This window comes from Mustela putorius, unplaced genomic scaffold (assembly GCF_011764305.1).
Source record: "Mustela putorius furo isolate JIRA1106 unplaced genomic scaffold, ASM1176430v1.1 tig00000596_pilon_pilon_pilon, whole genome shotgun sequence".
NCBI lineage: Eukaryota > Metazoa > Chordata > Mammalia > Carnivora > Mustelidae > Mustela > Mustela putorius.
Genome location: NW_025421428.1, coordinates 5,924,885 through 5,937,657, shown reverse-complemented (window position 1 = coordinate 5,937,657; position 12,773 = coordinate 5,924,885). Strand labels below are relative to the sequence as shown.

Here is a 12,773-nt window from a genome sequence, read left to right as displayed (position 1 = left end):
GTTCTGGGTCTGTGGCTGGAATGTGATGGACGTATTTTGTATTGTTTTACCGTATCCTGTCAGTTGGCACACTTTCAGCTTGTTGCATTACTTAAGGTTGTGTCTCCCAGGCTTCTCCCTTCTTTTTCCCTTTATAATTAAAAAGTGTATTCTCAGTATCCTCATTTTATCCTCGTCAGACTTAACGATTCATTTATTTACATTAGCACAGAATTGTGATTTCCTATTTTATTTATTTTTACATATTCTCTTTCTATCATTATTGGGTTTATGCTCAGATTTTCACAGATTTTTGTCAGCAGGAGACCCTCCACACTGGCTTTTCTGTCCTGTTGACCTGTCCTAATCTTAGGTGTTGAACCTGCCTTTTTTCTAGCACAAGATATTTCCCAGCCTCAGCTCTGGAATCAGACTTTTCTTCAAGGAGCTCTGGTACTTAGAAACCAAGATCTGGACACTTAAGTATGCTTATTATAATTGGGGTGTCTCTTCCTCCAGGGTCTCTCAGTGGCTAAAGCCAGAGTATCTATGCATATATAATGTACATATACACATCAGTATGCACATACATACATTTGCATTTCTAGTTCTTTCATTTGTCTCCATGATTTCACACAGTTATCTCTAATTCCAATACGACACCATAGGTTCATTCCTGTTTTATCCTGGTCCATATTTGTAACTCTCTTCTCTGATAGTAGTAATTCCATTATATGTTTACATGCTTGATCAGACTCTTGCTGCTGTAGCGCCTTTCCTCTGTGGCCGGCCTATTCCCCACACTTGGATTTGACCTCTTAGGCACTGCCTTCTCTTCCTACCTTCTCAACTGCTTGGGCTCTGTCTCGCCACCCTTCGTGGAAGCCCTTTACCTACTTAGGCTCTGACATAACACATGGAACTGCCTTCCAGATGCTCTGGGTTTTTTTTGACACCAGTCTAGTCAACCTCTTTCTCTAGACATAGATGCTTTCTTACCCAGCATCAGGCCTTGCCCCTACTTAGACACCACTTCCCCCCCTTCTTGAGTTCTGACCCTCCAAGCCAGGCCACCTTCTGTGTTTTTACTTTCCTGATCTTGCTGGAGCCCTGACTTTTCCTCACGAGGAAACCCGTCTCACCCCATTCAGACTCCAAAACTCTGAGGCCTGGTGGCCCCTACAGGAGGATTTCCTCCTCTCTGTGCTTGAACTCTGACATCTGCTCACAGCTGGTGTTCTGTCAAGGGACACTTTCCTCAGTTTGGTCAGGGTCTGCCTCCATTGCTCCCCCTCACACACACACCCCTGTCTTGCTTGGGCTCATCTGATGGCTTTGAACTCAACTATTAGCAAGAGATGTGGGAGAGCTTTTTAAAATTTGTAATGGTTTTCTATCTAAGTACTTACAACACTGGAGTGGGATCCTATCACATGTACACTCGTACAAGGTCACTTACACACATGCGTGTATACACAAAACAGTGGGAATGATTATCCTGACAGTCCACTCAGTGGAGCGAGATTAGAAATGTAAGTCATCTGTCCTCAGTCGGACTCAGTTCCTGAGTTCAGCTGGAGGGTAAGCAGCTCAGTAAGCTGACAGATTGGAGCATAGACAGTTTTCATTCAGTATGGGCCCCCGCAAACTCAGGCCAGCTACTCTGTGTCTCTAAAACCACATCTGCTCTATGTGGGGGGCAACCGAAGGGCCTTTTACAGGTGATTTTTTTCCATGGGCTGTTTGACTCTTAAGTATTATGTCTCGAGCCTGCCCGGCACATCTTACAAGGGCCTGTGACAGCCCGTAGCAGTGCAGCCATGTGTGTAGGAATCCACAGATGCTGCCTGAGTTCTTCTCAAGTTTAAGACTCTGTATTGCCTCACACAAAACAAAAGCGTTCTCCATTTGACTCTTAGGCCAGGGACTGATGGCAGAGCCTGGGACAGAGTTATCCGAGACACACTTTGGTGAGAGAAGTGTGGATCGTGGCCAGTGCCTGGGAAGCAGGCTTGTCCCACCTTGGCTTTTCCCCCCATCAAGGAAGGCTCTGCTGATTGGCCATGGTAATTTTACAACTTGATCCAAATCCTGAGCTAAACCAGACCCTTGGAAAAGAGTTCCAGCTCCCCCTCACACAAACTATTTCACCGTCCATGTCTCTTTTCCCCACCAGGACCATGGCCCTCCTGAAGGCAGGGACCCTCTGTTGTTTGTCATTGGGGCCCGAGCCTCGGACTGAGCCCACTGCACGGTGGTGCTCGCACGGAGGCAAGTAGAGCAGGCCCAGAGACGTTTGCGACCCCTGTAGATGTCCAGGGACAAGCAGGGTAATGGAGTGTTTGTATCCTGTCTCTGGCCCAGGAAGTAGTGTTTGCTGCATGATGACAGACACGCGCAGAATGGAGTGCAAGGCTCCCCGGCCTCACCTGCAGCCCCGCAGGCGGGCAGAGCCCTTGTGCCAGCACTAATGAAGCGGTACAGGAAACGCCACTGGATAAGGTTCAGCTGTGAACCCTGGCCTCCCAACAGGGAAAAAGAGGGATCCTTTGAAGAAGAAGACAGCTGGGTTTTGGTTTCAAGACCTTAACGCTGCCATCCCTGGATATTCATCTGTCAGTGCACAGGGGACAACATGTGGGGAACAGTTGCGTCCGGTCAGGCCACAGGGAGAAAGGAATAGCTGATCTCCAGGGTAACTGCGAAGCCTCCCGTGGCTGAGGGTTCTGCTTCGTGGAGCCAAAAAGAATCGATTTGGTGAGGGTGAGGCCGCGGGTGAGAAGCTGTGCGCCCTGCTGTGAGCTGGGCGGCCCTACCAGGCCACCTTCCCTCTACCCCCTGGCTACCCCACGGGAGACTTGGGCTTAGGGCCCGAGCTGGTGGGCCAGTATGACGTCATGGCAGAAACGACATCCATGTATCCCATAGTCCCGAATTACCAGCTCCTCATCTAGGATTCCTGAAATGACTTCAGCTTTTCTCTCATTTCCTTCAGGCCGGGATTTCCTTGCAAGAAAATATTTTCTCAACTTCCCTCCGCTCCCCTTCCCTGCCTCTGCCCCCCCCCCTTCCTGACTTTGAGTCGCTGGATTTAACTAGTGGTATTTTCTCTTTTGGGTATTGGGAGGGGGAGGGATTTGTAATCCTTGGTTGAATTTGTTTACTAAGAGTCCTCTAATCTGGGCAAGAGTTTTCGTCTGAGGGGATTTATTGTTCCCACTATAATGGCTTTTAACTCAGCCGAGGTTTATTTAGCAGAATAGGAAGGGAGAAACTTATCTCCTCCCTAATCCCTCTTGAATGTTTACATTGCTCTGCCAAAGTAAATGCTGTGGAAAGTGGCAGCAGGCATTTGCTGTGTAATAGTCAATATGCAGCTGCCAGGGCTGATTGAAACATATTAACATAAGTGATAATACTGTCATAGAAGTGAAAAGTTAAGTTGCTTATCAGTATATTTTGATAAGCTACTTAAATTTTACAGTAGCATGTGCTGGCTTCAGACGGTCGTTCCTGATGGAGAACTGTGCACTTTATCTGTCCTCTGGATTGCCTCTCACTTCATCTGTTACCCTCGGCAGTACAGCTGGGAGTCAGGGCCGAGTGCTGAGCTCCCCCCGCCCGGTGGGATCAGCGCTCCGCTGCCTGTCCAGCTCTCCCAGGAGCGGACCCTGTGAGCGCAGCAGGGCAGATGCGAGCGGGACAGCAGGGGTTTGGTGCGACAGCCTCCTCGTCTGACCACTTGTCACTTTGGAAAAGTTTCTTACTGGAGAATAAAGCCATTTACATTATGGGACAGAACTTCTGGGCGGAGGGGGTTGGGGGTGGGAGATAGTTCAGCAACAATTCTGTAACCTTAACATGCCTTTGCTCTCAGCCTTTGTTGAGTTGTGTTCGCTCCGTCAACGCTGAGTACCAGTGGTGTGCTGGGCTCCTTGCTTGGCCCCTGGAAGACAGAGTGAAGAAAGATGAGATCCTTCCTTCTCGGTGCACGGTCTGTTAGCAGAACAGACACACCATTGAGTGCCACGTGGTGTGTGGAATGTTATAACGCGAGTATGCATGTGACCCGGGCAGCACAGAGAAGAGGGAATTAGGGCATGAGGGGTGGGGATGGGGAGCGTGCGGGGGACCGTTAGGAGGATGCGTGGAAATCAGCTCGCCTGGACCATGAAGGTCAGAGGGAGAAAAGGGCCCAGTGTATGAAAGCTCGGGCAGGCTTGAGGATGCCTGGCCATTCTCGGAAAGAGGCTGCCGTGAGAGGAGAGTGCACGTGGGGAAGTAGAGCGGGTAGCCAGTCAGGGATTGACAACGAAGAGCCTCCACCGCCGTCTTCAGAGTCCACTGGTGATGGCACCACTGCAGGAACTGGGTCCGTGGGCCACTTAGTTGTGCATTTCAGAAAGAATATTCTTGAAGCCCCATGGAGGGTAGAGTGAGGTCAGGACAAGACTGTCCTCAGAGTGAAGGGGCACCATGGTCAGGACCCAGTAGGGGGCAGTGGGGACAGAGAGAGCTTGTCCCGAAGTCAGTCTAGAGGGGGTGCGGTACGGATAGGAAGTTTGGTTTGATGCTACAGTATGATTGGTTTCAGGCTCATGGGGCCTTTGGGACACCTTGCAGGCAGCAGCAGGGGAAGTGTTGTATGTATGAGTGCGTGGCTGTGTGTGTCCAATCATGCGGAACTTGCACAGAAGCTTCCTGGAAAGGGTGGGTGTGGTGGGAGAGGCCTGGAGGGCGATGCAGAGATGGTTCCTGATTGCAGAGTCTGCTTTGAATTTCTTCTCTATGAGCCTGTTCTAGCTCTGAGGCATGGGAATAATTTATAATGGACATTCAGTCCTCCACCTTACACAGGCAATTTTTTAAAATCCCAGAAATAATTAGCATTCTACCAGTCTGTGTTTTCAGCAGCCTATAACAGGAAGACTCTTTAGGATGTAGAGGAAAAACTGAAATGTACCAGTCTTGAATCAGCTCCTGGTTCAAGTTTTTGACCTGCATACTAATATGTCATGTTTCTCCTCTTCTTTCCCCAGCTATCTTCCCTGGTTCGAAGTATTTTATAAGCTGCTTAACATCTTGGCGGATTATACAACAAAAGGCCAGGTATTTACCTTGTATTTTTCTTTTTAGCAAGTAACTTCAACTTTGTTTATTAAAATAATACGTGCCTTATATTTCACCAGAAGGTTTACCAAAAAGTAGTGCATGCCCATTATAGAAAGTCTGGGGAATTTGGAAATAGAGAAGAAGAGAAAAATCACTCCTGATGTGTTCCCCCTTCCTACCTGAAAATAACAATCGCTAGAATTTTGGTGTGTTTTCTTCCTTTACTTTTTGAGTTAAAGGAATAATAGATAGACCCTTAGCATTCAGAGTTAATCTTCTGATAGATGATAGCTGATACTCCCAAGCAGCCCTGGAAGTTCATGACATTTATTAAATTATAATTTTGCTGAGGCACAAATTTGAACTGCTCACGCCATGCCGCAAAGCTCGATTTGTGTGTAAAACACTTAACTGGCAAGAGACCTGGCCACCTGTGCCAAGTTCCCCTTCCAGTAAGGCTTTATTGTGCACTTCCGGTAATTTTTTTAAGGGTTTGGAAAATTCTTTAAAAAGTTAGCTCTACTTTCTTCTACTTCGGAAGAAATGATATGTGGAAGTGTCTCCCATGGATGTCAGAAGTCTACTGGAGCTGTATTTAGACTTTCATAGCTCAGATTTTTCACGTGCTGTGGTAACAGAAGCATTTCCCCCAGGCTAGTAAAAAGACTGAATATTTTTCATGGGTGCATAGCATTTTATTACGGACCTTAGAAACATTTCCCTGTTGTTGGAGGTTTTTTGTTTTGTTTTGTTTTGTTTAAGTGTATTTATTTATGTTAGAGAGCACGTGCACACGGATGCATGCACAGAGGGGGGAGGGCCAGAGGGAGAGAGAAGGGGAGAGAAGCAGACTCCCCACCAAGTGTGGAGCCCAACCCGGATGCAAGGCTTAGTCTCACAGCCCAGAGACCATGACCCAAGCTGAAATCAAGAGTCGGGCACTTAACCGACTGTGCCACCAAGGAACACCTGGTGGGGTATTTTTTTTGGGGGGGGGATTTTTTTGGGGGGGAGGGCGCACTGTTTAAATGTAGCTATTAGCATCATTGAACATAAAACATCTTCTTCATTTTGGATTATTTCCTTAAGAGGAAAATCTCAGAGGGGCCATTTTTTAGGGCAGTGGACATAAATATTTAAAAGAATTTGCCAAACTGATTTCCAAAAGAATTGTACTGTTTTCTTAAAAGACGCCCTTCCCTAGGAATATATGGGAGCGCTTGGCTGACCATGCTCTCACCAGTATCATTTGTTGAATCTGTTGTTTATTTGACAAGTGAATAGTCTCATTGTTTTAATTACATTTCTTTGATTGCTAATGAGTTGAATATTTGTCCCTATATCTAACTTATTAAATTTTCCTTTTTGTAAATGGCCTAAGATCTTTAATTGATGATACATTATTATTAAATGTTACAGAGGTTTTTTTGTCCTCATACTTTCTATAGAACATTAGGTCCATTAAAAAAGGGGGGGGTATAGTTCAGTAACCTTGGGTTTGGAGAGAGGGAAAGCTGTATTTCGTTTTTGTCTCCTTAAGATTCTTTTCCTGGTGGCGCTGAGAAGGTCCTGCCGTGGGGAAATGTGTGTTCCTTAGTGCTTACCATCTTATTTGGTCCCAAGCCCTTTTTATTCCACGACAAATATTAAAATTCTGAGATACTAATGTTTCCTAGAACATACTTGAGGAAATGCTGCTTTGGAGAAAAAGTGGAAAATGTGTGTATAATGGAGACATCTTTCCTTCAAGTAAGATTTACTCACTAGCAGTGTATTCCAGAGGCCACAGTAAATGGAAGGAATAACTAATAGAAATGGCTCCCTAGGTCACTACACTCACTCTGAAAGGATGCTTAGATATAAGGGAATTGTGTCATGAAGGAGGTGATTTATTCTTTGAACTGATTTATTCTTTGATGAATGAATTCAGAGGCTACCTTGGGTCTGTTCATCGATTGATGTTCACAATTCACTTTAGTCAAACATTCAGGTTTTCACTCAATTTGAAAGATACCTTTAGTAAATAGAATTGTATCACATGTAGGCTCTTAACAGTCTTGGAATTGGAGATTGGCTCACATATTTTTTTCTTCCATATTAATGCTCCAGTCAAAACACATTAGACTTTTAAACACTTGTCTTGTGGTATAGAAAAGGTTGGGTTTGTACACCCAGTGCGTAGGGGAGATAGGATTATTGCCCTGGGAAATTGGTGTATCAGTCCTCTGGGCCATTGCCCCAGGAAGGACCCTGCCTCTTGAAGTGTTGAGTTGTAATCAGTGATGTGTTTTAGTGGAGTCTGTTTCCACTGTCCCCAGTACTCTTTCTATTAAATTTTTTTCTGGTTAAAGGAATTATGACACTAATGATAGGAAATCTGTCTACAATTGGCTTACTTGTTGGCAAGGTGTGAGTCATTAGATTAGAACAATAAAAGCTCTGTTTTTATTTTTCTGTTGTTTATATAAAAGCTTTTATTAAACAGAATCCCCTCCCCAAGTCCAAAAGTCTTTGGGCATGGTAGGCTTCAACTGGGGGGCTTGGGGGTGGATAGTGACCATGACAGCTCAGAGTGGAGTGTTGGAGCCTAAGACACAGGATAGGGGTGTCTGTTTGGGTCATTGATCTACCACGGTTATCAGACCCTGGATTGGGCATTGAGGGCATCCCTATGAAAGAGTTGGCAGGGGTTGAAGAGGGCATCCGAGCTGGAGAGCAGACTGGCTGAGGGTGTCAGAGCCCAAGAGGACGAAGTGGTCGTTCATGTGCGTGCAGTAGTAGTGGCAGTGGCTTGGCAGCAAATATCTGAACCCTAGGAGGACCTAGAAGGATCCACAAGGGAGGGGGGAAGCAGCGGTCCAGCACTGGGGTGTTGGATCCTAGGGTAGAAAAGGCATTCTTGTTGGAGAGGAGTGGACTGTAGCAGCCTGGCATTGAATATCTGTTCTCAGGCAGGGCAAGGAGGGCCCCTGAGTGGATAGGGGCCCTATTGGTATGTAACCAATAAAAGATTGGTTATATACAAATAAATAAATATATTAAGAAAATAGGATTGATTGTCATTTCTATAGAATTTAGTTACAAATATGAAAAGGTAGGAAACTAGAAGGATTCCTATATTGGATTGGAATTAGGGCCATCAGTATGACCTGGTGACTTTCCAAATATGTGATATAGAAATCAATAAAAATGCATATATTGTGGGTCTCTGTGTGCATAGTATGTTTTCTGGTTCTAACCACTAAAAGAGTCTGGGGTTAGCCATACCCACGTAGCAATGAATGTACCTAGTACACACATTGTGGTTTCTAAATAACATTCTCCATTAAAAGGAGCCGGGGCTCTCTGAAGAAATGTCTAATTCTAGGGCCATTGCAGGGAAAGTATAAAATGAGCCTGCAATATCTTTTTGTGTCAAAAAATGCTCAGAAGAAGTGCTCAAAGCATGTCAGGGACATGTCAGAAAGACACAGAAGTGAGCTTGAAATGGATAAGGGGTTCCCACTGGTCCAATCTGGGACAATTTGAGCATTAAAACAAATAATGATAGCAAAGATTTATAATCATTGAATAAAACAGGAAACCATATATGCTTACCAATATAAATACATAAATAAGTTCAAAGTTTTGATGAGGAAGGGGATGTTTACATAAAGTATCACTCCACAAAATGCTTGCTAAACACAACGGGAGAATGAGTACCTTCCCAGTAGAGACTTCAGAAGAATTAATCAAATGATCAAAGTGAACATCACGAGTAGTGGAAAGAATTGAAGTCTGAATCAATAGAAGACATCAGACAATTGGGAATTATTCAACAAAATGGCTGGTCTCACTGTCAAGTGCCTACAAATCTGGGAAAGACTCGGGACCTTTTCCAGACTGATGAAGACCAGAGAATCGTAACTAAAGGCAACATGCGCTTCTGAGCCTGGATGGTTTTGCTCTCCAAGGACATTATGGGCACAGTGGATAAAACTTGAAGGGATCTGAGGATTTGATGGTAATGTTCTGTCAATGTTAATTTCCAGATTTTTTGATGATTAGTTGTGGGTTGTACTGGAGATGGTCCTTTGTACTTATGGATGATGGAACGTAATGTCAGCAACTCACTTTTAAGTAGTTCGGGAAATACAGAATTGCTTCCTGTAATTGTGTAGCAAAATTAAACGTGTGCACATGCACACACGTTCATTTCCCTGTGAGAAGAGCGAATGATGAGAGTTCAGACTGAAGCAGGTTTTTAATCTGGGCTCATTGACTTTTTTTGCCTTTCTTTTAAATCCACTACCCGCAACTGTTGTGGAGCAGTGGAGAGTTCTCTGGGCTTGAACACAGCGAACCCGCATGTAGCTTCTGGCTGTGCAACTTACTAACTGGCTGATCTGAGCCAAGTTGTTGCACCCTTTGGAGCCTCAGTTTTCAATCTGTGAAGTGGGGTAGTTGTGAGGATCAGACAGATAACAAATGGAAACCCATGGAAGCTCAATGCTGTTCTGTTAGCACAGACCATTCCGCAGGGTGGGAGAAATGGCTTTTGCATAATTCTGTAAGCAGCGTTCTTTTGAGCATTTTAAAAGTGAATCTGTTTTCAATCGAATAGTTTGTACTGCTTTGTATTTCATTCTGTGGCTCCGTTTCACTAATTAAAATGCACAGCCACCATACTGTATTGCATACTGTTGCGTGTAGTTCATTTTAACTTTCCATAATTGGATGCTGCTGTGTGTATCCAGTGAACACTCAATAAAATTAATTGAGGGTAATGATGATGAAGACAAGATCTATAGTGTCATCCTTATTTCTCCCAACCGCCCCCGCCCCGTGAGCTAGGCCTGCTTGCATTTAAAAGTTGTTGCTATGGAGTTGAGAGGATAGGTTTGCTGAGAGCTTATGGTATATGAGCCATAAAAGGCGGTCATGGTAGGTGTCTCACTCCGTAGAAAATGTCAGACTTGGTGTGGGAGGATCTAGTTGGCTTTTATATTGAGCCATAAGCAGTGTCTTTTGTCCAACCCTGCTTGAATATCAAGCCTATTTCTGTACGGGGGCCAGCCCCTCCCCAGCCCCCTCAGTCATGGGGGCCTCCGGCTCACCGTGTGCCCAGACCTCCCTGCAGGCATCTCACGGAAGGGCTCAGCCTGGCTTTTGTTACTTAGGCCTTTTATTTCTTTCAGGAGAATCAGTGGAATGAGCTTCTTGAAACTCTGCACAAACTTCCCATTCCCGACCCAGGAGTGTCTGTTCATCTCAGCGTGGTAAGTGGGGGCAGAAAATTAGCGATCACCAAGAAACCATTTCATTATTAGCAAGGAGGCAGAGTTAGCGGAACAAGATTGTCTTTTGTTGTCTGCACCTTCCCCAGCCCTCCCTCTGAATACTCTGAAACCTCTGGACTCCAGACAGGCCAGGGAGTTCAATTTCTTCCTTTCTCTGGGATTCCATAAGGAATGGGTCCCAAACGTCCCCAGGCTCCCTTCTTCCTGGTTGCCATCCCATCACAAGCATCTCCTAGATGGCAGGTGCTTGGCTTGGAATGGCCCCTACCTGCCCCATCTGCCCCCATTCTGGGCTCCCTGCCTCCTGTTTTACCCCCCCCCCCAGCACTGCTGTGCGTGCCTCTTTGCCCATCCTGTTACCCCGAACCTTCAACACCACCTCTCTCCTCTTTACCAAGCCGGCCTACATTCATCCTTCAGAACTCACCTTGGATTTATTTCCAGAGAAATCCTCCCCTTGACCCCCTTCCCCAAGGCTTAGTCAAGGTTTTCTTCTTTGCCCCAAGCATCTTGTACACTTTGCAGTGCTTAGTCATACCACATCTGTTTTCCTCTCTTGGCCACTGGGCTGTACATCCCTCAAGGACAGGGATGGGGAGAGCCTAGCATAGATCCTGGTCTGTAGTAATAATTGTTTCTTTAGACATACATGCTATGTGATATATAGTATGCTGAGTGGAAAATCCTGTGACTGTGAAGCTTCAGTCCTAGCTGTAGTTTTGTCAGTGACCTGAGTGATCTTAATTAAAACCTTTAACCCTGCGGACCTTGAGTTCCTCATTGACGGGATAAGGCATCAAAAGAGGTGTAGGGGATCTTTTTCATATTTCGGGTTCCTGGAATTCTCTAATTCTCTAGGTCAAGCCCTTGTCGCCACCTTCATCAGAATTCTCAGGTGGATACCCTTGGGCCAGCTCTTGATTACCAGGGGCTGTTTTCCCCATGTTGTGGGATCTGAATGTTTTAAAAGTTGCCTTTTTTTTTTTTTTAAGATTTTTTTTTTTCTTTTGGGCGCCTGGGTGGCTCAGTGGGTTAAGCCTCTGCCTTTGGCTCAGGTCATGATCTCAGGGTCCTGGGATCGAGTCCCGCATCCCGGGGAGCCTGCTCCCCCCCCTTCTCTGCCTGCCTCTCTGCCTGCTTGTGATCACTCTCTGTCAAATAAATACAATCTTAAAAAATAAAAAGGATTTTATTTGAGAGAGAGACTGCACAAGTGCAGAGTGTAGGGAGGGCCAAGGGTGGGGACAGAGAGAGAGAATCTCAAGCAGACTCCATAGTCAGCATGGAGCCCAGTGAGGGCTTGGTCTCAAGACCCTGAGACCAAGAGTCAGATGCTTAACCCACTGAGCCAGCCAGGCTCCCCCTGAATGTTTAAAAAGTTTTACTGGATGTGAGGGCAGTCTGTGACATCTGTCACCCCGTTGTTCTGGCTGATCTGGCTCCCTAGGTAGGTGTCTCCTTCCTCCCTCACCACTCTGTGTCTGTCCCTCCTGAAGCTATGTGCTCGGTCAAAGAGGACAACCTTCTCCGACAGAGGAGGACTGTTTTTCAGTCAAGGGTATGTGAGTAGCTGTGCTCCCCAGCTAGAACCTGCAGACAAGCTCTCAAGGTCTAGTCGTAGGAGAACGTAGGGCAGTCAAGCTTCCAAGACTCTAGACACATACAAATGAAGTGTTGAATGTGGCAGTCTGCTTTTTGATAGATAGAGAGAGAGAGAGAGATGGTTGGTTGGTTAGATAGATGGAAGGATGGATGGATAGACAGATTTTTAAAATAATAGCAAGTTTTGTCTTTCATTTCACTAGAACCAGGTACAGTGTTGATATTTAGTGATTAGTATCTTGGTATTTAGCCACATAGAAAATGAACATATCTTACAGCATTTTTTTTTATGATGAGCAAATTGAAAGCAGTATTACTACTAATAACTAATAATAGATCTTTTATTTATTGAGTTCTTAATTTCTGCCAAGTATGCATCCCCTAACGCTCAAAAGAACTCTACAAAACAGATAGTAGTGTTCTCGTCTTACAGAAGAGGCTGAGAGAGGAAAAGGTACTTGTTCACCCGAAGCTATGTGGCTAATAAGTGAGAAGTTTGGGGTTTTCAAACCCAGGGCTAACTTCCCAGCCTGTGTTCTTTCCGCTAGGCCATGAGTGTTGAAAGAAAGGGGACAAAGAAGGAACTGGTAGAGGTTTTTGCTCATTTCAATAGAGCCTAGGTCGGAAAAGATTCTTGCTCATAGGGAAGACTGCCTAGATGAAGAAATGAACTTTAAACCTGCCCGGGTCATGGCCAGATAACTAAACAACCTTGCCTTTGTCTCTGTCCCTTTTCCTAAATCAGCTTGATCTCTCTGCTTCAGCCTGTAATGACATCCGACAGGTAGCTGCGGAGCAGCC

At 45.4% G+C, this 12,773-nt stretch overlaps 1 protein-coding gene across 10 annotated transcripts in view; it reads left to right on the top strand.

Annotated features, from left to right (window-relative positions):
• The window catches only part of DENND1A (DENN domain containing 1A), a 494,220-nt gene that overhangs the window by 223,974 nt on the left and 257,473 nt on the right, over window positions 1–12,773 (top strand). For all 10 annotated transcript variants that reach the window (XM_045082368.1, XM_004757352.3, XM_004757349.3 and 7 more), the window contains 2 exons: window positions 5,019–5,088; window positions 10,269–10,349. In XM_045082368.1, coding sequence (XP_044938303.1) covers window positions 5,019–5,088; window positions 10,269–10,349 — 151 coding nt within the window. The remainder of the gene's footprint in view (window positions 1–5,018; window positions 5,089–10,268; window positions 10,350–12,773) is intronic.